General features: G+C 42.6%; 1 protein-coding gene across 1 annotated transcript in view; it reads left to right on the forward strand.

Moving 5' to 3' along the window:
* Positions 1-23,802, forward strand: part of DRD4 (dopamine receptor D4) — a 167,601-nt gene that overhangs the window by 32,950 nt on the left and 110,849 nt on the right. Inside the window, exons 2-3 of the mRNA XM_068259920.1 lie at positions 12,811-12,923; positions 20,545-21,116. Coding sequence (XP_068116021.1) covers positions 12,811-12,923; positions 20,545-21,116 — 685 coding nt within the window. The remainder of the gene's footprint in view (positions 1-12,810; positions 12,924-20,544; positions 21,117-23,802) is intronic.

The raw sequence follows: 23,802 nt of genomic DNA on the forward strand, positions 1-23,802 counted from the left end.
CGATATATACATATGTTAGTCAGACGTTACAAATAGTTTCATTGATAGCTGTAATTGTTATACGCTAGGAAAACATACTTATTGTATATTTGTCTGTGTTACGTTCATCTATCTTGATCCTGCTATTTCCTGACTATCCTGTCCTGTCTTTGTGAGGCACGCCATCGCTGCAATCGCATTGGCTGCCTCATTCCAGTCTGTCTTGTTTTGGACGCTTGCTGTCGCTAAGTAGCCGCTAGCTAGCAAGCGTTCATTCTGTCTACCTGTCCTGATCTCCTCAGTTCTGGTTTATGCGTTCAGTGCTACTTTGCGCTGAGACGTTATAACGAACGAAAGCATTGTTTGTGGCTGTCAGATCTGCACCGGCTCTGTTCGCCACAATCTCCTATTGGAGTCAGTCCTCCCCTCCACTATACTAGGGATAGCCTGTTTCCTTGTGCTGGTGTGTGTACCTCCTCCACGCCAGCTCATGCGTTGCATGCTGACTGTGGAGAATACACCACCAAGCCTTACATTGCCGTAATGGATCCGGAACAGAGCCGTGCAATGCGGAGAAGATGCCCGGGAGCCAGCGTCAGGTAATGTATACGGGGGGACAGGCGGCAGGAGCAGCTCAGCAGATGGTGAATCGGTTTCAGGCTGAAATCGATTCACAATCTGTTTGCAGTAAAGGCAGCCATACGATCCCTCTCTGATCAGATTCGATCAGATAGGGATCTGTCAGCTGGTCGATCTAATGGCACATCGACCAGTGTATGGCTACCTTAAGGATCTAACAGAGATAACACAGCCACTGTGCAATTAAAAAAGGATGCAGTAAGCCAGAGCACATTAGAGCAGGCAAAGGAACTTATAGGATAGAAGAACTAAGGCTGAAAATTTTGTTACAGAGTCTAAGTTTTGTCAGAGGATTTTGTCCAGAGAAAGATTAGCACAGTGGTAATGGAGCAGACTTAAGCTGGCCACTAACGTTCCAATTTCTAGCGAAAAATCGTTCGAGCGATCAGAAATTCTAATCGGACGAAAAATCGTTCACTACACCATCAACTAACCAATCATTGCTTCCTATCTATCACGACCACCAAGAAAATCCAAATTTTCGCTCGACGAAAATTCATTCGGGCGACATTTTTTTCACTCGTTCATAATAGATTGTGTCCATCAATGGAGATTATTTACAACCAATCCGATCAGAATTTCTGATCGCTCGAACGCTTTTTCGCTAGAAATTGGACCGTTAGTGGCCAGCTTTAGTTTAAAATTTTGCAGGTTGGAATCTGGTCAATACTACGTTTTTTTATTTAAAAGAGATGCGCAGCTATCTATGGAATAATAAAAGAAAAGCATTATTTTAATAAATTAAACGTTTTGTGATGTCAATATCACAAATGCATAACATACCGGTATGCAAGGGGAATTAACACAAACTGCACTATTGAAATATTATTGGAACGTTTTTAAACAAGGAGTGGGAACGCAGAATAAGGATAAGAGACAAGGAATTAGTGGCTGCAAATTGACGAAAAATATTGGTGATTAGTCAAAGAGAAAATACTTATCTTTGACTAATCACTACCACCATTTTTTGTCAGTTTGCACCCACTAATTCCTTGTCTCTTATCCTTATTCTGCATTTCCACTCCTTGTTTAAAAATGTTCCAATAATATTACAATAGTACAGTTTTTGTTACCTGCCTTTGCATACATTATGCACTTGCGATGTTTACAGCACAAAACTTCTACTTCATAGAAGTATTTTTAAACTAATATTTTATTACTTGATAGATCGCAATAATAATAAAAAAAAAGTGTAATTGACAAGATTTGAACCTGCTATAGACTGTAGCCCGATCCCTTACTGCTGTGCTATGACAGAATTTCACTGCAAATTAAGTTTCCGCCACGCCATAATTTTCTCTCTGCAGCATAGCAATGACCATTCCTGTTACAATTACAAATGGTAATTGACGGCGCCATAATGGTGAGACGGAGCTGTGCGCCATTTTTTCCTGCTCCGATCGAATGGGGCCTACCACTACATGGTGATAAAACTCCTGCATCCTTCTTGGCAAAGATTTGCAAAAGGGTGAAGGATGGGCGGGCTAAACCCATCTGGAGTGAGCTGGGTCTCCAGCCATGTCATTTTCATTCATAGGACTACATTGCAGCCACAGACATCCCGACGGCTGCTATACTATTGATCTGCATATGGATAGACAATATGCGCCAAAAATTACTCTTCTGCTGGTTGGCTGATTTATACTGACATCTGGTTTGACCAGAGGGAAAGGATGTCTGGTGCATTTTTGGAATATGGATGTATACAGTTGTCACAGCTTTTTTTTTTTTTTTTTTTTTTTTAGGTAAAACAATTTTTATTGGTTCAAAAAGGGTCAGAATCATATACAACCGTTATGAAGAACCAGTTTTGCCTCTGAAGAAGCGTGTGTTCTCTATGCCGTGAAACGTGCGTCAAGCCATTGTTGACAATTATCATGACACGCAGACTTTTATTACATTTGTTATACCTGTTGACCATTTAAAGATTATAATTAAAAGCTATGTTTTATAATTTATTGCATTATTAGTCAGGGCCCTTAAATCCTCCCCTTGTTTTTGATTTTCACTCATTGTATTCCTGTTAACTGAACTGAAGGGGTGGCCATTACACTATTTTAAATCACTATAAACGGTGTGAATGGGCCCTTGCAATCTAAACAAAATTTAGTATGCAACTTGAAATGTATATACGGTAATAATGTATAAAACATTCCAACATATCTGGCAGTAACTAATGACCATTGTGCAGGCTGGCAAATTAAAATACTGCAAAGACAATACTATTGTTAAAAAATACATGTCCAGACAATATATAATATTACATGTGTTAGAGAACGTGGTTGCTATACCATGAAACATCAAGTGACTGCTAACCTGTTTCTCAGCCCACATTGCTGCCGAGGGTATGACACTTTGGCTAAGTTCACACTATGCTCGTTGCGGAATGCCTGCACTACAACACTGGCATAGCACAACTGCATGTTATAAAATGCATGTTACTTTTCATAGCATAGAGATTGCTGTGGTAACATGCTCACATTATCCACAAACACACTGTATAAAGTGTGGTCCATTACAAAGCAGAGCAGAGTGAACATGCTCATACAATTGATTAGATATTTATATGTATTTATGACTGGGTAAGTTACTTTTTTGTGATCTTGATGCTTATATAGTAACAACATTGTTTTTTTCCCACATTATATAGTAACAACGTTTTAAAACAAATATTGAGTAGTTTGGTTCAGGTTTCTGAGCTAAAATGTTACAACATGTGTCTAGGCTATATTGTGTTTATTGCTCCGACTATGCTAGAGGTGGCCAATGAGATACTTGAAATGTGGCCAGTCAAAATCAACAGGAAGTTTGTTTCAGGTGTCATCGTTCCCAGGTTGTGAGGGAATATGTTGCTCGTTCCTATCTAGCCACTGCATAGCTTCTACTACTGGGTCCTGAAAAAAGTGAGATTCTTTCCAAATAACCTTCAGCTTAGCCAGGCACAACATAGCATACTTCAGGTTCCGTTTTTGCAGCCTCTTTTTGTTGCAATAAATTGTGTGCGCTGCTTCTGCACCTCTGCAAAGAAGTGGGGGTAGAGAGATATCTTTTGCCCATTATAGGTTATGTGGCCCAGCTTGCGCGCCTTCTGAAGAATCAATTTTCTATCTCGATAATGCAAAATTTTTGCTAGGATAGGCCTCGTTGGAGCTCCCATTTGTGGGGGCCATTCAGGAATGCGATGAGCTCAAAAAGCTCAAAAAGTTTGGAGAATCAGGGGGAGAAAGCATATACTACCACCTGTCCTTATGCCCACCGCTCCCGCGTTCTCCTCTCTGCCCCCTGTAGCTCACCTAATAATCCCCTGGGATCCTCTTCCAGTCGGCAGGTTCAGGACTTACTGTGCAGGCGCTGGCCAGGCTGAGTGCGTCCTACAGCGTGCGGCCGGGAGTGCACTGCGTATGTATATGACATCAAGCACATGATGCTGTTTCGTCATATGCATGCGTAGTGCGCTCCCGGCCCATGGCACTTGCGTAGTAAGTCCCAACTCTGCCGACCAGAAGAGGATGAGCTACGGGGGGCAGAGAGGAGAACGGAGGGAGCGGTGAGCATAAGGACAGGTGGTAGTATATGCCTGCTCCTGCTGTTTCTCCAAACTTTTTGAGCTCTGGTATCCTTTAAGTAAGTGGACCCAAAAGTCTCAAACAGCCAAGTCTCAGGGCTGGAACCCACAGGAGCGCTTTTGGCAGCGTTTTGGCAGCACTGCGATACGCTAGCAGTTTGCCAAAACGCTGGGCTAATGTTAATGGATGGGGCAACTTCCACAGGAGCGTTTGCGTTTCTCAGAAACGCAAACGCAGGACATGCAGCATTTTGGGAGCGTTAGCGCTTCAATGCAAAGTATTGAAACGCTAGCAGAAACGCTCAGCAAAACCTAAACTGAGCGGTTCTGCTAGCGTTTTGCGGTTCAGCACACTGTAACAAAATTAAAAATTATTCACAGGACCAATCAGGATAAAAACGCGAAACGCAAAACGCTACACAACCGCTGAGGAAAAAAATACACTGTTGCAAAACGCGACCGAAAACTCGCATGAATCAGCTTGCAAACCGCTCAGGCAAAACGCTAGCGGTTGCGTTTAGCGTTTGCGGTTTGCAGTGGGTTCCAGGCCTCAATGAATATTGTAGGATCAGTTTGTTCACATTTTCTGGAAAGCCAATAAATCTTATATTGTTTCTCCTAAGCCTATTCTCTAAATTATTGTTCTTGTCAGAACTGGCTACAGCATTAGCAATAACTCTCTTTTAAAGTCATGCAGTGCAGGTGCCATCTTATCTTCTGCATCACTTACTCTTTAGTATGTTCCCCGATATTTGACAAATCTTGTCTTAAAGTGGACCTGAACTCTTGCACAGGACACAAGGAAAACATAACAGAAATGCACCCTGAATATATTGAACTTCTTGGCGTAAACGGGGCGGCAGCCCCGGGACCGCTCCATGTCGATTGGCGTGAACGGCTTTCTATCGGGCTAGCAGGAGAGCTCCGCTCCGCCTTCAGCGTCCCAGCGGCGATCTAAGGCGGCACTGTACTGGGGACACAGAAGCCATTGGCGATCGCAGTGATAGTCTGACTGGGGGAGGGAGGGAAAATACATTTTAAAAAAGGCATTTTTGTTAAAAATAATAATAAAAATATGTGTAAAAAAATAAATAAACATTGGGGGAGTGATCAGACCCCACCAACAAAGAGCTCTGTTTGGTGTGGAGAAAAGGAGGGGGAAATCACTTGTGTGCTGAGTTGTGCGGCCCTGCAGCAAGCCCTTAAAGCTGCAGTGGCCCAATTTATGAAAAATGGCCTGGTCTTACGGGGGGGGGGGGGGGGGGGAGGGGGGGTTAACAACGCGGTCCTTAGGTGGTTAAAGCGTTTAGCCTGTGTAATTCCCCCTCATTTGTGTCTAATCACAATTTGTAATTTGATCTCGCCCCTTGTCACATGACTGCCTATGGCAGATAAGGAGATAAGCCCATTTGAAAGCACAAGCTGTAAACCAGGGGTCCCCAACCTTTTTTGGCCTGGGGACCGCTATCCAGACCAAACTTTTCTCTGGTTGATTTGGCGTGTATAGGTATGTAGGTAGCCAGGTACAAGGTATCTAGATATAGATGCCCCCAGTAAGGGTACCCAGCATAGTTGTCCCTGCATTGGGAGATTAGTTGCCCCAGTATAGCTAGTATAGTTACCCCAGTATAGCTAGTATAATTGCCCCAGTATAGGGAGTATAGTTACCCCAGTATAGATAGTATAGTTGCCCCAGTATAAAGAGTATAGTAGCCCCAGTACAGGTAGTTTAGTTACCCAAATATAGTGAGTACTAGTAGACCCAAGCCCGTTTAAAAACGGGCTCTAGGTCTTTTTCCGGCGGTAGCAGCCGCCAGCGCGCATGCCGTGTGCCGAGTGCGCGCCCGTCCACCTCGCTCGCCCGCACCCGCCCATCTTGCTCGCCCACACCGGCCCTCCTCGCTCGTCTTCCCAGCTCCCTGGTCTCAGCTGTCCATTACTGCACACATGTGCAGTAACAAAAAATCTGGGACACGGGGACAGCTGGCTGCTGGATGCGGCGACAGTTAGGTTTTATTAGGTAGGATAGTTGCCACAGTATAGGTAGTATAGTTACCTAAGTATAGGAAGTTTAGTTGCATCACTATTGGTAGTATAGTTGCCCCAGTATAGGAAGTTTAGTTGCACCAGTATTGGTAGTATAGTTGCCCCAGTATAGGTAGTGTAGTTACCCTGAGTATAGGCAGTATAGTTGCCTCCAGTGTAGGTAGTATAGTTGCCCCCAGTATAGCTAGAATAGTTGCCCCCAGTGTATGTAGTATAGTCATCCCGGTATAGCCAGTACATTGCGTCCCGTGGCTGCTGTGCAGAGGCAGAAGCAGGAGATATCTATACAGCAATATTTACAGTGCTGCCCATAATTATTCATGCCCCAGGCAAATTTTAACTTAACCACTTCCCGACCGGCGTATATACAATTGGCGGCCGGGAAGTGTACCCCGCAAGGACCGCCGCATGTACAAATGGCGGCGGTCCTTGTACGGGCATGGGCGGCGCGATCGCGTCATTCGTGACGCGATCGGCCGCCGGCGACTTGCTCCGCCCCCCTCGCGCTGTAACCCACCGGCCGTTCGGAAGCGCCGGCGGGTTACTAGCACCCGGATCGCCGCATATAAAGTGTATAATACACTTTGTAATGTATACAAAGTGTATTATACAGGTTGCCTTCTGCCCTGGTGGTCCCAGTGTCCGAGGGGCCACCAGGGCAGGCTGCAGCCACCCTAGTCTGCACCCAAGCACACTGATTCCCCCCCCCTGCTCCCTGATCGCCCACAGCACCCCTCAGACCCCCCCCCCCCCTGCCAAACCCCCCGACCACTGTTTGCACCCAATCACCCCCCTAATCACCCATCAATCACTCCCTGTCACTATCTGTCAACGCTATTTTTTTTTTATGCCCTAAACTGCCCCCTGCTCCCTCCTGATCGCCCCCCCACCCCTCAGACTCTCTCCAGACCCCTCCCCCCCACTGTGTACTGTATGCATCTATCCCCCTGATCACCTGTCAATCACCCATCAATCACCCATCAATTACCCCCTGTCACTGCCACCCATCAATCAGCCCCTAACCTGCCCCTTGCGGGCAATCTGATCACCCACCCACACCAATAGATCGCCCACAGATCCGACGTCAGATCACTTCCCAAGTGCATTGTTTACATCTGTTCTCTACCCTAAACACCCACTCATTACCCATCAATCACCCCCTATCACCACCTGTCACTGTTCCCCATCAGATCAGACCCTAATCTGCCCCTTGCGGGCACCCAATCACCCGCCTACACGCTCAGATTGCCCTCAGACCCCACCTTATCAATTCGCCAGTGCAATATTTACATCTGTTCTTCCCTTTAATAACCCACTGATCACCTGTCAATCACCTGTCAATCACCCATCAATCACCCCCTGTCACTGCCACCCATCAATCACCCCCTGTCACTGCCACCCATCAATCACCCCCTGTCACTGCCACCCATCAATCAGCCCCTAACCTGCCCCTTGCGGGCATTCTGATCAACCACCCACACCAATAGATCGCCCGCAGATCCGACGTCAGATCACCTCCCAAGTGCAGTGTTTACATCTGTTCTCTACCCTAAACACCCACTAATTACCCATCAATCACCCATCAATCACCCCCTATCACCACCTGTCACTGTTACCCATCAGATCAGACCCTAATCTGCCCCTTGTGGGCACCCAATCACCCGCCTACACGCTCAGATTGCCCTCAGACCCCCCCTTATCAATTCGCCAGTGCAATATTTACATCTGTTCTTCCCTTTAATAACCCACTGATCACCTGTCAATCACCTGTCAATCACCTATCAATCACCCCCTGTCACTGCCACACATCAATCACCCCCTGTCACTGCCACCCATCAATCAGCCCCTAACCTACCCCTTGCGGGCAATCTGATCACCCACACCAATAGATCGCCCGCAGATCCGACGTCCGATCACCTCCCAAGTGCATTGTTTACATTTGTTCTCTACCCTAAACACCCACTAATTACCCATCAATCACCCCCTGTCACTGCTACCCATCAGATTAGACCCCTATCTGCCCCTAGGGCACTCAATCACCCGCCCACACCCTCAGAACACCCTCAGACCTCAGCCCTGATCACCTCACCAGTGCATTGCTTGCATCTATTCCCCCCTCTAATCACACCTTGAGACACCCATCAATCACCTCCCGTCACCCCCTAGCACACCTACCCATCAGATCAGGCCCTAATTTGCCCCGTGTGGGCTCCTGATTACTCGGCCAAACCCTCAGATCAACCTCAGACCCCCTTCCGATCACCTCCCCAGTGCATTGATTGCATCTATTTTCCCCTCTAACCACCCCCTGAGACACCCATCAATCATCTCCTGTCACCCCCCCTAGCACTCCTATCCATCAGATCAGGCCCAATACAACCTGTCATCTAAAAGGCCACCCTACTTATGACCGGTTCCACAAAATTCACCCCCTCATAGACCACCTGTCATCAAAATTTGCAGATGCTTACAGTATACTCCTGAACAGTCATTTTGAGACATTTGGTTTCCAGACGGCTCACGGTTTTGGGTCCGTAAAATGCCAGGGCGGTATAGGAACCCCACAAGTGACCCCATTTTAGAAAAAAGACTCCCCAAGGTATTCTGTTAGGTGTATGACGAGTTCATAGAAGATTTTATTTTTTGTCTAAAGTTAGCGGAAATTGATTTTTATTGTTTTTTTTCACAAAGTGTCATTTTTCACTAACTTGTGACAAAAAATAAAATCTTCTATGAACTCGCCATACACCTAACGGAATACCTTGGGGTGTCTTCTTTCTAAAGTGGGGTCACTTGTGGGGTTCCTATACTGCCCTGACATTTTAGGGGCCCTAAACCGTGAGGAGTAGTCTAGAAAACAAATTCCTCAAAATGACCTGTGAATAGGACGTTGGGCCCCTTAGCGCACCTAGGCTGCAAAAAAGTGTCACACATGTGGTACCGCCGTACTCAGGAGAAGTAGTATAATGTGTTTTGGGGTGTATTTTTACACATACCCATGCTGGGTGGGAGAAATCTCTCTGTAAATGGACAATTGTGTGTAAAAAAAAATCAAACAATTGTCATTTACAGAGATATTTCTCCCACCCAGCATGGGTATGTGTAAAAACACACCCCAAAACACATTATACTACTTCTCCTGAGTATGGCGGTACCACATGTGTGGCACGTTTTTACACCCTAAGTACGCTAAGGGGCCCAAAGTCCAATGAGTACCTTTAGGATTTCACAGATAATTTTTGTTTCAAAACTACTCCTCACGGTTTAGGGCCCCTAAAATGCCAGGGCAGTTTAGGAACCCCACTAATGAGCCCATTTTAGAAAGAGGACACCCCAAGGTATTCCGTTAGGAGTATGGTGAGTTCATAGAAGATTTTATTTTTTGTCACAAGTTAGCGGAAAATGACACTTTGTGAAAAAAAACAATAAAAATCAATTTCCGCTAACTTGTGACAAAAAAATAAAAACTTCTATGAACTCACCATACTCCTAACGGAATACCTTGGGGTGTCTACTTTCTAAAATGGGGTCATTAGTGGGGTTCCTATACTGCCCTGGAATTTTAGGGGCCCTAAACCGTGAGGAGTAGTCTTGAAACAAAAATGACCTGTGAAATCCTAAAGGTACTCATTGGACTTTGGGCCCCTTAGCGCAGTTAGGGTGCAAAAAAGTGCCACACATGTGGTATCGCCGTACTCAGGAGAAGTAGTATAATGTGTTTTGGGGTGTATTTTTACACATACCCATGCTGAGTGGGAGAAAGATCTCTGTAAATGGACAATTGTGTGTAAAAAAAATCAAACAATTGTCATTTACAGAGATATTTCTCCCACCCAGCATGGGTATGTGTAAAAATACACCCCAAAACACATTATACTTCTCCTGAGTACGGCAATACCACACGTGTGGCACTTTTTTGCAGCCTAACTGCGCTAAGGGGCCCAAAGTCCAATGAGCACCTTTAGGCTTTACAGGGGTGCTTACAATTTAGCACTCCCCAAAATGTCAGGACAGTAAACACATCCCACAAATGACCCCATTTTGGAAAGTAGACACTTCAAGGTATTCAGAGAGGGGCATGGTGAGTCCGTGGCAGATTTCATTTTTTTTTTTTGTCGCAAGTTAGAAGAAATGGAAACTTTTTTTTTGTCACAAAGTGTCATTTTCCGCTTACTTGTGACAAAAAATAATATCTTCTATGAACTCACTATGCCTCTCAGTGAATACTTTGGGATGTCTTCTTTCCAAAATGGGGTCATTTGGGGGGTATTTATACTATCCTGGAATTCTAGCCCGTCATGAAACATCTCAGGTGGTCAGAAAAGTCAGAGATGCTGGAAAATGGGAAAATTCACTTTTTGCACCATAGTTTGTAAACGCTATAACTTTTACCCAAACCAATAAATATAGGCTGAATGGGTTTTTTTTTATCAAAAACATGTTTGTCCACATTTTTTGTGCTGCATGTATACAGAAATTTTACTTTATTTGAAAAATGTCAGCACAGAAAGTTAAAAAAATCATTTTTTTGACAAAATTCATGTCTTTTTGATGAATATAATAAAAAGTAAAAATTGCAGCAGCAATCAAATAGCACCAAAAGAAAGCTTTATTAGTGACAAGAAAAGGAGCCAAAATTCATTTAGGTGGTAGGTTGTATGAGCAAGCAATAAACCGTGAAAGCTGCAGTGGTCTGAATGGAAAAAAAAAGTGCCTGGTCCTTAAGGGGGGTAAAGCCCACGGTCCTCAAGTGGTTAAAGTTACTTTTATTCAACCTGCAAGTAATTTTTTGATGGGAAATGACATAGGTGTCTCCTAAAAGATAAGACGATGTACAAGAGGAATTATTGTGGAAAACAACATTTCTCAGCTTTTATTTACATTTGAGCGATAAGTGTCCAGTCCAAAATTATTCATACCCTTCTCAATAATCAATAGAAAAGCCTTTATTAACTATTACAGCAATCAAACGCTTCCTATAATTGCAGACCAGCTTTTTGCATGTCTTCATGGGTATTTTTGCCCAATCATCTTTAGCAATGAGCTCAAAAACTTTCAGGTTGGAGGGTCTTCGTTCTTGCCATCACTCTGATCTTTAGCTCCCTTCACAGATTCTCAATTGGATTCAAGTCAGGACTCTGGGTGGGCCACTCCAAAACATTAATGTTGTCATCTGCTATTCATTTCTTCACCACTTTTGCTGTGTTTTTTTTTCGGTCATAGTTATGCTGAACTGTCCATCGGTGGCCAAGGCCAAGTTTCTCTGCAGACTACCTGATGTCATTGAGAATCCTCATGTATTACTCTTTTTTCATGGTGCTGTTTTACTGTGATTAGGTTCCCTGGTCCATTGGCTGAAAAAAAAATCCCCAAAGCATTAGGTTCCTACCACCATATTTAACGTGCGGATGGTGTTCTTTGGATTTAAGGCTTCTCCTTTTTTTTACACCAAATAAAGGAAACATCATTGTGACCAAACAATTCAGTTTTCGCTTCGCGGAAGACCAGAAGTCTTCTTCTTTGTCCAGATGAGCAATTGCAAAGGCCAAGCGAGCTTTTGTGTGCCTTATCTGGAGAAGTAGTGTCCTTGTTCTGCATCTGTGGAACCCAGCAGTGTGCAGTATCCGTTGGATTGCCTTGAGACATTGCCACCAGCAGAACCCACATTCACCAGAATGGCCTTGGTGGTGATCCTTGGATTCTTTATCACCTCTCTCACTATCCTCCTGGCCAGCACAGGTGTCACTTTTGGCTTCCGACCACATCCACTGAGATTTTCCACAGTGCAGAACATCTTGTATTTTTTAATAATACTTTTCACTGTAGCCACTTGAACTGGAAAACATTTAGGGCCTTGTAGCCCTTTCCTGACATGTGAGCAGCCACAATGTGCAGCCGCAGGTCCTCACTGAGCTCCTTTGTCTTAGCCATGAGTCATGACTGTCCACAAACCAACTGCAGAGAGCTGCTGTTTTCACCTGTTGAACTGATTAAAACCGTTGTTCCCAATTAATCAGGGTAATTAGGATGCTTTAGAACAGCTTGGACTGTTTCGAATGGTATAAAACATTGGATTTTCCCACAGACTGTGACAATTTGTGAAGGTTATGAATAATTTTGGACGGGACACTTTTTGCTCAAATTTAAATAAAAACGGAGAATGTTTTTTCCACAATAATGCTTTGTACATTATCACATTATCTTTTGGGAGACACCTACCCGGTATGTCATTTCCCATCAAAAAATGACTTGCTGGTTGAATAAAAGTAAATTTAAGTCAAAATTTGCCAGGGGTATGAATAATTATGGGCAGCACTGTAGCTATAAGAGGTGTTGCTGATGCAGGATAATTCATGTAAGAGTAAATATCCTGAATAATTTACTGCATTCTTCTATATGTCACTAAAGTTCATTCAAGTCAAGACAGATTATTGTGCTTCATGCAACAAGAACCAAACATATTTTGCTCTGCTTTAAGAAATACTAATTGTTGTTTTGCCTCTGTTCCATTTTTCTTTAGTTATCGCCTCTTTCTCTTGCTCTTCATTATCACTACATTACTTTTTACCCTTTCGTTTCAGTTTCTAGGAGGAGTGTGGACTCTGAGCCTTGTCCTGTGTGATGTCCTAATGACCATGGATGTTATGCTCTGTACTGCCTCCATCTTCAATCTTTGTGCAATCAGTGTGGACAGGTGAGTGCTATTAAATTAGCTGTACCTTGTCCCCTGCCTTTTCATGCTTTTTCATATGTGTTTCTGGTCAAGAATTCACTAAATAGTAGTTTTAAAGTGTTCATAAAGTAACCTGTAGTGTCATAAGGTGAATAAATGTGTATACAGTAATCCTACTTAGAAATTGGCTGTGTGCTTCTTTTTCCCACTAGAAGGGTAAGAAATGGTGTACACGACAGGGTGATAAATGACATTTATTCATAAAGCATTACTGCATTCGGTGATGCTGAAAACAGCTGACTTTACAGAGCACCTAGGAAAATGTCAATTCATAAAGGCTGTTACCGCATGAAAAGCAAATTACAGAACAGTGAGGTAAATTACTGACTTGAGCGGTAAATACCTCAACAAATGTCAGTAAATGTCAATCCATAAGGAATAGATCATGCCGTAAAAGCCTGAAATTTTACCTCTGGTGTGGCGAAATGAGAGCGGAGACTGTGCGAGTTTGTAGGAAGCCAGCGTGACTCACACAAGCAGAGAGGGATAAGCTATGACTGACAGGAGCAGAAGCCAAAGTAGCTAGAGGGGAAATCACATAAGCATGGCATGCAGGGGTGTCTCTAGCCATTTTGTCACTCCAGACGAGAAAACCTGTGGTGTTTTTTTTCTGGTTTCCTGTTTTATTTCTCTGGACGCATGTCTTTTTTCAACAAAACTAACTATGTTACCAAGGGGAGATCCCTGCCCTTGTAAGCTTACAATCTAAAGATTGTATATATTTAACCACTTCAGCCTACAGTGTTGTTCACCTTATGCATCTGAGCAACTTTCACCTCCCATTCATTCGCCAATAACTTTTTAAGTACTTATCACATTTAATTGATCTATATCTTGTTTTTTCCGCCACTAATTAGGCTTTCTTTGGGTAGTACATTTTGCTAAGAATTATTTTTTTCTAAATCCATTTTAACAGGAAGATTAAGAAAGAAATGGAAAAAAACAGTATTTCTCAGGTTTTGGCCATTATAGTTTGAAATTAATACATGCTACCGGAATGAAAACACACACATTTTATTTGCCCATTTGTCCCGGTTATTACACCGTTTAAATTATGTCCCTATCAGAATTTATGGCACCGATATTTTATTTGGAAATAAAGGTGCATTTTTTCAATTTGCATCCATCACTAATTACAAACTTATTATTTAAAAAATGATATTTATATACTCTTGACATGCATTTTCAAAAAGTTAAGACCCTTAGGTAATTATTTATGGGTTTTTTTTCATTGTAATTTTTTTATTTTATTTGGGTAATTTTTGGTGTGGGAGGTAAACAGTTAATTTTAAATGTAATATTGTGGGTTTGTTTGATAAAAAAATGCATGTAGGTGTAGTCTTCTATTGGCCACAACATGGCCACAGTCAAAAAGTCCTGGAAGCGAAAGATCTCGCTTCCATGAGCTACAAGGAGGACAGGAAACGTTTTTTTTTGCAGAAAGACAGCGTTCTCTGTTAAGAGACCGTCTGTTTTTCTGCCGGGGACTTAGATCGATGAATGGGAACATATTGGAAGGCGGCGGAAGCGTGCCCGGCGCACTGGCAGCAGCACAGTCTATCTGGATGGATATATCTGTCCAGATAGACTTAAGTGGTTAATAAGTCATCATTGTTTTTTATGGGAGATGAATTAGCATAAAGGCTGCACTTTTTAACACTTAAAAACAAAATACAGTAAGACCATCAGTGACTTGGCAATAGCTGTTCAGAGCTCATCTCAGCGCTAAAGCACTCCTTTGCTCCAGATACTGTAGCTTATGCAAAGACACTGTTTTTTTGTTGACCTGAAGAAGTGGGTCCTGTTGAGTATCCAATAAAATTTAGAGAAACCGAGAGCCCAATATAGTGTAGTATGTTAAGCATAAATGAAGTAAAGGTTATCGTGAGAAAATTATACTCACAAACATGGGTTACCACACAGGCAACCACTGTATAGGCAGGTGAGGAGATTAGACCTGTCCTCACTCAGGGATAAGAAGTCGCTCTCTGTAGATGCGAAAGGGGGTAGATCACCCCTCCACCAGGGGTGGACACGGTATAGCAGTAGGAGAACAGAGGCGCCAGCAGGATAAAAGTGGATAAAAACTTTAAAATTTGCTGGGAGGAAGTGGTGGACTTACCTCCATAAAGCAGACACGAAAGACTGTCTGAATAGTAGTCACATTTATTAATTAGTACCCCAAAACAGTGCAACGCGTTTCGCAGGCCCAGCCCGCTTCATCAGGCAATAAAAGTGGGGACAAGACAGAATTTCAGCAATAGCAGGTGTAGCGCCTCAGTGTGGCGCTACACCTGCTATTGCTGAAATTCTGTCTTGTCCCCACTTTTATTGCCTGATGAAGCGGGCTGGGCCTGCGAAACGCGTTGCACTGTTTTGGGGTACTAATTAATAAATGTGACTACTATTCAGACAGTCTTTCGTGTCTGCTTTATGGAGGTAAGTCCACCACTTCCTCCCAGCAAATTTTAAAGTTTTTATCCACTTTTATCCTGCTGGCGCCTCTGTTCTCCTACTGCTATCCAATAAAATTTGTCTTTTAATCTATATGCTTTGGTTGAATTAAGAATGTTTTTACATGTACTGTGTATAATATTTTGTTGGAGAACCTCCTCTCATCTGTTATAGTAGCTCTCCCCTAGACAGGAGTTTTTCCTCTGTGACTTTGTGCAGTGGTCCACATTTTGGTGATCGACCAACAATAATTCTGAAGGAGTTTCCTCCTCAGATCCACATGGAGACAGGTTTCTTCACTTGCTCATTACCGGAGTTGCCTTTAGCAACCTGGGTTTGTAAGTAGTAATTTACCATCCAATTTATAATACCATTACACTATATAGGAACTCCTGGTGTTTTCTGTCTTTTTACATTCCAATTCCTGGAGTTCCTTGGAGTTCTACTGGATACACCCATTATTTTTGCTGCTGCCATTGTTGCTGCTGCCTATTGTCTTCGGAATCCTTCTCATCTTCTGTTGGCTTGTCAGTCGAATAAGTTGGAGGAAATCCCCACTGCCGTAGACGAGTGAATTTGAAGTAGGCATGTGTAAAAGAAAGTAAAAGAAAGTGCTCATGCATAAAAAAAGGAAGACGTGCAGGAGCAGTAGGTAATGCCTTTGGCCAAGTTGATCTGCTGCAAATTGAGTGGGGTCTAGAGCAACTGTAAACATGTTAGGTTTTTGGCCAAGGTGGCTCCCACCAGCCACCTTTATCCCAGAATCAGCTTTAGGCAGTTTAAGTGAACCTCCGGACTAAAAATCGACTCAGCACCACTGAAAAGGCTTTGTGTTTCTTTAACAGTTTCACAGCATCAGAACTTTGTTTCTCTTCCCCAAGCCTCATTTTTAGCTGCACAGAAGAAAACTGCCCGGGCTTTTTTCCCCTGATGCTGTGCAAAGCATGATGGAATTTCTGATTTTGTTGTTCTCGTTCTGCTGTTTTGGTGCAATTTTTTTTTTTTTTTTTACATTTCGAATTTGACATTTGAGTCCTAGCGCGTGCAGCTGGGAGGGGTGATCAGGACACAGGACAGTTGGAACTGTGTCTCCTGCTCCTTGTCACCTCCTTTCAACCAAAAAGATGGCTGCCCCCATGACAAAGATGGCACCCCCCATGAATCACAAACATTTGCCTGTTCTTTTAAAACAGGGTGGGTAAGACATTATATTACCTACCTATTCTAATTAACATAACTAATGTAACTTGATGATAGTATGTTTGTTTAGGCTGAAGTTTCCCTTTAAAGCAAGCCATGCATTTGTTTTCTTGTGGACCTCCATAGCTGCAGTCACAGGACTATTCAGTATCAATCACCAAGTAGCCCAGACCTTTATGCAGAACTTATGCTGCCTGTGCATCTCTATTTCCACTCAATTTGCAGGTCAGCCTCCAACATCTCACTGCCATGGACGGCAGGATCTAATTTCCAGAATAAGGAAGTAGGAAGTCAGCTTCCTACTTCCTAATCCTGGAAATGTTATCTTGCAGGTCAAGCTAAGATGATGCCCCATTGATCTTTGACTGCTGCTGTGGGGGAATAGGCAAGGAACTGCCATTTTATTTTCTTAATTAGACTGAATCAGGCATAGGTGGGTGGTGGTGCTGGGGTGGACGGGGTTGTGTTAGGGAGTCTTTTACTACATGATGTTAGACTTTATAACTAAGCCTTAAATTGGATCACTCATCAAAATTCCTTACTATGTATAAAATCTAAAATATTCATTTTAACTAGGCCACATACATTTCAATTCAAGACAAAGAATGATGGAAGAACAGGAAACAGACAGGTCATCACGCCTGACAATGGCAAAATATGAACTCTTGTTCTAGATTGTGCAGCGAACAATACCTATTCCATGTGATAAGATTCTCTAAATACAAGAACATTTCAGTCACATTACACTTGATGGTGCGCGCCGACTCCATTCATTGCAGCTTAATCTTTTCTGGGCTCCTAATGACTATCAAAAGGATTTGCAGGAAAAAGAACAATCCAGCTGATGTACTTAGAGGACTTTCTTAAATAAAATGAACAGTGACATTCTAAAAATGAGATTATGCTTTTAAAGCGATCAGAGGATTTGAATCTGCATTCAGGAACCCGACGGTGGCTTAGAGACTTTTCTGCAGGCAGACAAAAGTTGAGGATGAGCTGAAACATCTAAATGATGTAAAATCTTAAATAACAGAGTGTTGTTAGAGCAGTTTCTTACCTCCTTCCAGGCCAAAGCCGTACTGATCTTTGTTCCCTCACGATAAAGGCGGGAAGCTCTGGCTACTGATGTGCGAGTCTCACCGAGGAGATTAAAGCACTGTTATGTTATTGCGGAAAATAACAATTCTTATGTTATGAATATACAAGAGTGGCCTAGTGGTTTACCCAAATCTGCTATTGCTTCATTATAAGAGGCATCTGAAAAACAAGAATATAGTTACATAGTAAGTTGGGTTGAAAAAAAAGACTCTCGTCCATTGAGTTCAACCAGAAAGTATGGTAGCATAATGCTAAAAGTGTTTGATAAAAAAAAAAAAAAACAATAATCACACTTTGAGGTAAGCCATGGTTTATAATTGTGTTAACCCTTTTTGCAGTCTATCTTTCCTCTCAATATACTTTCAGGACAGTTTGTGAAGATTATCAGAAGAGACAAATAAAACTGATGCAGAGAGAGGTAGATAAAAGGTGTTTATGTAAACCTCTTCATTGTAACAGCAGAGTTTTCATCAGAGACTGAAGCTGTGCTCTTTCAGGCAAGTCCTTTGCCCTGATATGAGACAGAATGTACAGTGCAGTAAAGCTGGGTAACAGGACTATAGACCCTGCATTAAGGTGGGATCACAGGATTTCTCTTGCAGCATCCATCACTCAGCGTAGATGTTAAACAGATTCAGTGTGCCTCTTCAACAATTTTTAAAAATCTGACTGCAAACTGTGAGGAAGTTCTGTTATGTACACTGTGCTGATCTATTCATTAACGAGAACTCTAAAATACTAAGCATTTAAGACTTTGACTTTTAAATCATCTCATCACAAAACTCCAGTATGATTTTAGATTTTATACAATTTGTAGCAGTTTGTGTGGTACTTGCATGTTTGTCACATGATAAATATTTTTTGGCTTCCTGTAGTCATTTGTTTATGCAGTCTGCTTCATGAAAAATAGCTCATTGATACAATAGGGTAGCAGATGCTCTAGATCAGTGATTATCAAACCTGCCCTCAAGTCTCATCAACAGTGCCTGTTTTGTGGATTAACTAGTAAAATTTAGCTAATTACCTCCACTGTACTGTAGACACAGGACTGTTTTTGTTTTTCTGACCTATTTGGGGAGGTGACCCAAGCAAGGCAACCTGTTTCAACCAGCAGCACCTCCCCTTCCCTGTAGATTCTACTGGCAAACAGGCTGTAATCACAAGATTTGTTATATGGTAGTAGTACAGTGGAAAGTCAGTTCAGCACTACGTATTAATAATGTCCAAATAAACAAATGGATCCGCATTTGCATATGAAAAGCAAATATTCTTTATTGCCAGATGTAACCAGAGATATCCAGCTTCAAACTACCAAGCAGAGTCAGGACAAGGTCCTCCAGCACCCAAGGCTGAGACACCAAAGTGTGCCCCTCCATCCCACCCGCCCCAGCCATCACACACTGATTGCTATTAGACTAAGAGGCACCTCAGGGCCCCCAATTCCCCCGAACGCTTCAATCTCTAGTTATCTGGCTTGCAGTCACTGCCACGAATCCCTTTTTCTTATTTCTCTCTCTGCTTTAAACACAATAGGGGAATGATAGCTGAGTGAGTTGTGCGTCCCTCCTACACTGCTCCCTGAGGTTGGAGTCTCTCTCGCCTCTGCTTTGGTCTGGCCCTGCTACCAAGTAATAGGCTTAGTTTTATTTAAGTGAAACAGTGGGTATCAGGCAGTGTCCCCACTGCCTGGTACACACTGTTTCACTTAAAAAAAACTAATAGCCTTGCGGCTGTTTCATGCTTGATGTGCTTCTTCCAAGTCTGTACAATCACTAAATTCTGGTGACAGCTCGGTAGCAATCAGTGCATCATAGTAAGAGGCAGGTAGTGATTGACAGACATTGGTGGCAGGCAGACAGCGGAAGCCTCAAGAGTATTACTTGTGCACTAGGAGGCACCTTAGATGTAGACCTTGTCAGCTTGTGCCTTGAATTAGCCCTGTATGGAGAGGAGTCCACAAAACATGCCCTGTTGTAGAAGCCTGAAGCCAGGCTTGAGAAACATCAGTATATAGGAGAGCATGAAACATTAGGCAAGATGGTTTCAAGGTTTCAGACACTATGGGGTCGATCACAAAGTGGTGCTAACCCAGTTAGAGACTTTAGGCATGATAACCATTGCACCACGCTGGTGAAAAGCCAGTTTAGGTGTGATAAGTTTAGGCATGATAAGTTTAGATAAGTTTAGATCGCTTGCAAAGTCCCGCACGCAAAGCAGCGCCATTAAACTTTATGCAAAGTGCACCAGACTTTGCTAGCGCAAAACATTTGATCAGCTGTGCACTGCGGTGCTAACCCAGTTGGCGCTTAAACTTATCACGTATCACGCCTAAACTTATCACACCTAAACTTATCACACCTAAACTTATCATGCCTAACTGTTAGCACCGCTTTGTGAATCAGGCCCTATGTACTGGTGGTGTCTAGTTATAAGCACAATCAGTTTGGCAAAAAAAAAAATGTATCCCCAAACTTGTGGGGGCCACACAGATGGGGTTAACTCAACTAAGTCACCACCTCTCGCCGATGCACTCCATGCCATTTTTTATTTTTCCCACACTTCTTATCTGATATATATTTGATGCCTATTATCCGCACTTATCCTTCTATACCAGAACTTTCAGAACTTCATTCAGACATACACACTCAATTTGGAAAGTTGTCAGTTAACCAACCAGAAAGTGTTTGGGGTATTGGAGAAAACTTAGACAGGAAGAAATAATGTCATGCAGATTGTGTCCTTGGTGGGATTTATGCACAGTACAGTTGTGCTAGTGTTATTATAGTTACATTTTTAAGTGCTTAACAATGTATTGTTCTTCACTGTTCAGGTTTATAGCTGTGTCCATACCACTAAACTACAACAGACAACAAGTGGATAACCGCCAACTCTTCCTTATCTCCACCACATGGATTTTTGCCTTTGCTGTGGCCTCTCCAGTCATTTTTGGGCTTAACAACGTAAAAGATAGAGATCCCAATGAGTGTAAATTGGAAGACAGTAACTACGTGGTATATTCCTCTATCTGCTCATTTTTCATCCCTTGTCCAATAATGGTGGTTCTGTACTGTGCAATGTTTCGTGGACTCCGCAAGTGGGAAGAGACCAGAAAGGCCAAGTTACGGAGTCATATGTCTCCAAGACATAAACCACCCAGCCAAACCCTCATATTTGATAGAATAGATAGGATTGAGCGTAGTCCTACAGACAGTAAGCTAGAGGAAATGCTGTATGACCAACCTGACTGCCCCTTTTCCAAGGCGTACGTGGACAATGGTCATGGAATCCAAGCGGTTGCTTACCCGCATCTGAAATATTCATCAAGCATGGAGCCAGAACGGAAGCATACCAAGATCAATGGTCGGGAGAGAAAGGCAATGAGAGTGCTCCCAGTGGTTGTGGGTAAGTTCAGAGTTTAATATATAACATATCTGTAACTATATTTATAGTACAAGAAAAGTTTGAAAAAAATGATGATGATCTTCTATTGATTGACAAGAAATGAAGGAGCAGAGGTATGCTTCCAAGAAGATATCCGTCTTCTGAAATGTCAATGTGATATGTGGAAAATGCATTTGAGGATATAGAGCTCAGCTACATACAGAAAAAAAACATATGCCATGTATTGATGAAATGTAACTAAGCTGCAGATACAAACAAATTTGATGGCTTACAAGGTACAGTGGTTCATCGGAGCAAAGTGTTTTGGACTGATCTCACACTTTCATCAACAAATGGAATGTTTTTCTGTATATGTTCCAGCTCTCATATGTTTTATAATTTTTGGATGTATTCCAAGGTTGCATGGTGAAGGATTCATTGGTGGTGCTTTCAGATATTTATTTAAAGAGAATCTGTATTGTTAAAATCACACAAAAGTAAACATACCAGTGTGTTAGGGGACATCTCCTATTACCCTCTGTCACAATTTCGCGGCTCCCCGCCCCATTAAAAGTAGTCAAAAACAGTTTTAAAAAGTGTGTTTGTAAACAAACAAAATGGCCACCAAAACAGGAAGTAGGTTGATGTACAGTATGTCCACACATAGAAAATACATCCATACACAATCAGGCTGTATACAGCCTTCCTTTTGAATCTCAAGAGATCATTTGTGTGTTTCTTTCCCCCTGCAGCTCACTGAAGAGTTACAAGCTGATTGTTTGTTTCTTCTTGCAGACAGCTCTACCCGGTTGTCTGTAATTCTGCAGTATGTGACTCATCAGTATGTGAACAGAGGATTTATCCAGCTTGTAAAAGATAAGAGAGCAGAGAAAAGCTGGCTAATGTAAATAACACACACACACACACACACAGGGGAGTGTACATAGCAGATCACACTGAAGAGTTGGCAGCCTTCCAGACACAGGACGACAAGTCCGACGGGAAAGATAAGCTGATTTATTACAGAGATGGTGATAGTAGAAAGTGCTGCAGTAAGCCAGAGCACATTATAATAGGTTTAGGAACCTGTAGGATGGTAGAAAACACAATGACATTTTTGTTACAGAGTCCCTTTAATATTGAATTGTGAGCAAAAGCCTACATGTAAATAAGGTAAAATAAGACCTCATGGGCATCTAAGCTCAAGGATCCCTACTTGGTTCCGGTGTGTCTGGCCAGATTAACCTTGCAGTACAGTTCATGGGTTCTGAACGATATTTCAGGTGTTGAAAGTATTTCTTAAAGTCAAGTATTACGATCCCAGATTTTCCATACTGGAGACAATCAGTTTCCGCTGCACAATTTCTCCTATTGACTAAATCATGTAGAATAAAACATGATTCATTCAAGTGCCTCATGGGCTAGGCATGCTCATATGACACGCCTTCCTCATCTTTTATGCTGCCTGATATATCCTATAGGAGAAGTTATGCAGGGGAAACTGATCATCTTTACCAAGATTGGTTTAAGCATGGCTGCTATATTTTTTTACAGCTGGTTTGAATAAATGATGCATACAGGGTTTTTTTAAGCCCTGGTGCTGAATTGCTGCCATGATTCATACGGTAATACTGAATGATTTTGCACAAAGACATTAATTTATGCACATAATTAGGTGTCAATTAAAGAAAAAAAACATTTCTCATGGGTTCTTATGGCCCATACTCACGGGCTACAATTGTCGCCCGTGAGTATGAGGCGTTGCACGGGCGCGCACCCCGAACCGTCGCTCGTCTCTGATGTCGCCGGGCGATTGACGCGGCCAATCGCCTGGCGACAGTTGCCGCCGAAACTCCGCCACAACTGTCGCTAGTCCGCGTGAGTATGCGGACTAGCGACAGCAACATAATTGAAAATAGACGGCGACCTGTCGCCGCAACACGCGCGCGCCGCGTGTTGCGGCGACAATTGTAGCCCGTGAGTATGGGCCATTAGTGTTACTAAATCAGGAAGTAAAACAACAAGTGGGCAAAAATCTTCTCTCAATATTAAAAGCTTTTAGTCCTTTTTCACACGGGAGGCTGAACTACGTGCTTATCAGGTTAGCCTCCAGCTGTGTGTCAGCACTTGACATGTAGAGAGCTGCAAATTGTGTCTTTTTAACCTTACATCACCTTAGCAGCTATGTGTATATCTTATCCTCTCAACACAGTGTGCACGTTTCTCATTCTTAAAGGAAACCTGAGGTGAGAGGGATATGGTGGCTTCCATATTTATTTACTTTTAAACAATAGCAGTTGCCTGGCCGTCTTGCTGATCCTCTGCCTCTGATACTTATAGTCTCGGAAAAAGCATGCAGATCAGAGGTTTCTGACAAAAATCTGGATCTAGTCAGAATCAGGAGTGTGATTCAGACATTACTGTAGCCAAAAAGGTCAGCAGGATAGCCAGGCAACTGGTATTGTTTAAAAGAAAATAAATATGGCAGCCTCCGTATCCCTCTCACTTTAGGTTCTCTTTAAAACCGTTGGTGTTCAGAAACTCAAAGGTGAACCTGTATCCAGATTCTGTAAAAACCTGTTACATCCTTATTCTTATTGTTATCAGTTGCTTCATAACTTGTTTCTCTGTTACTTTTCTTTGCTCTGAAATAATTTTAAACATAGGTATATGGTAAACAGTGCTCTCTCCTTAACTTAGCTGCTTC

The sequence above is a fragment of the Hyperolius riggenbachi genome, chromosome 11 (genome assembly GCF_040937935.1).
Source record: "Hyperolius riggenbachi isolate aHypRig1 chromosome 11, aHypRig1.pri, whole genome shotgun sequence".
In the NCBI taxonomy this organism is placed as follows: Eukaryota; Metazoa; Chordata; class Amphibia; order Anura; family Hyperoliidae; genus Hyperolius; species Hyperolius riggenbachi.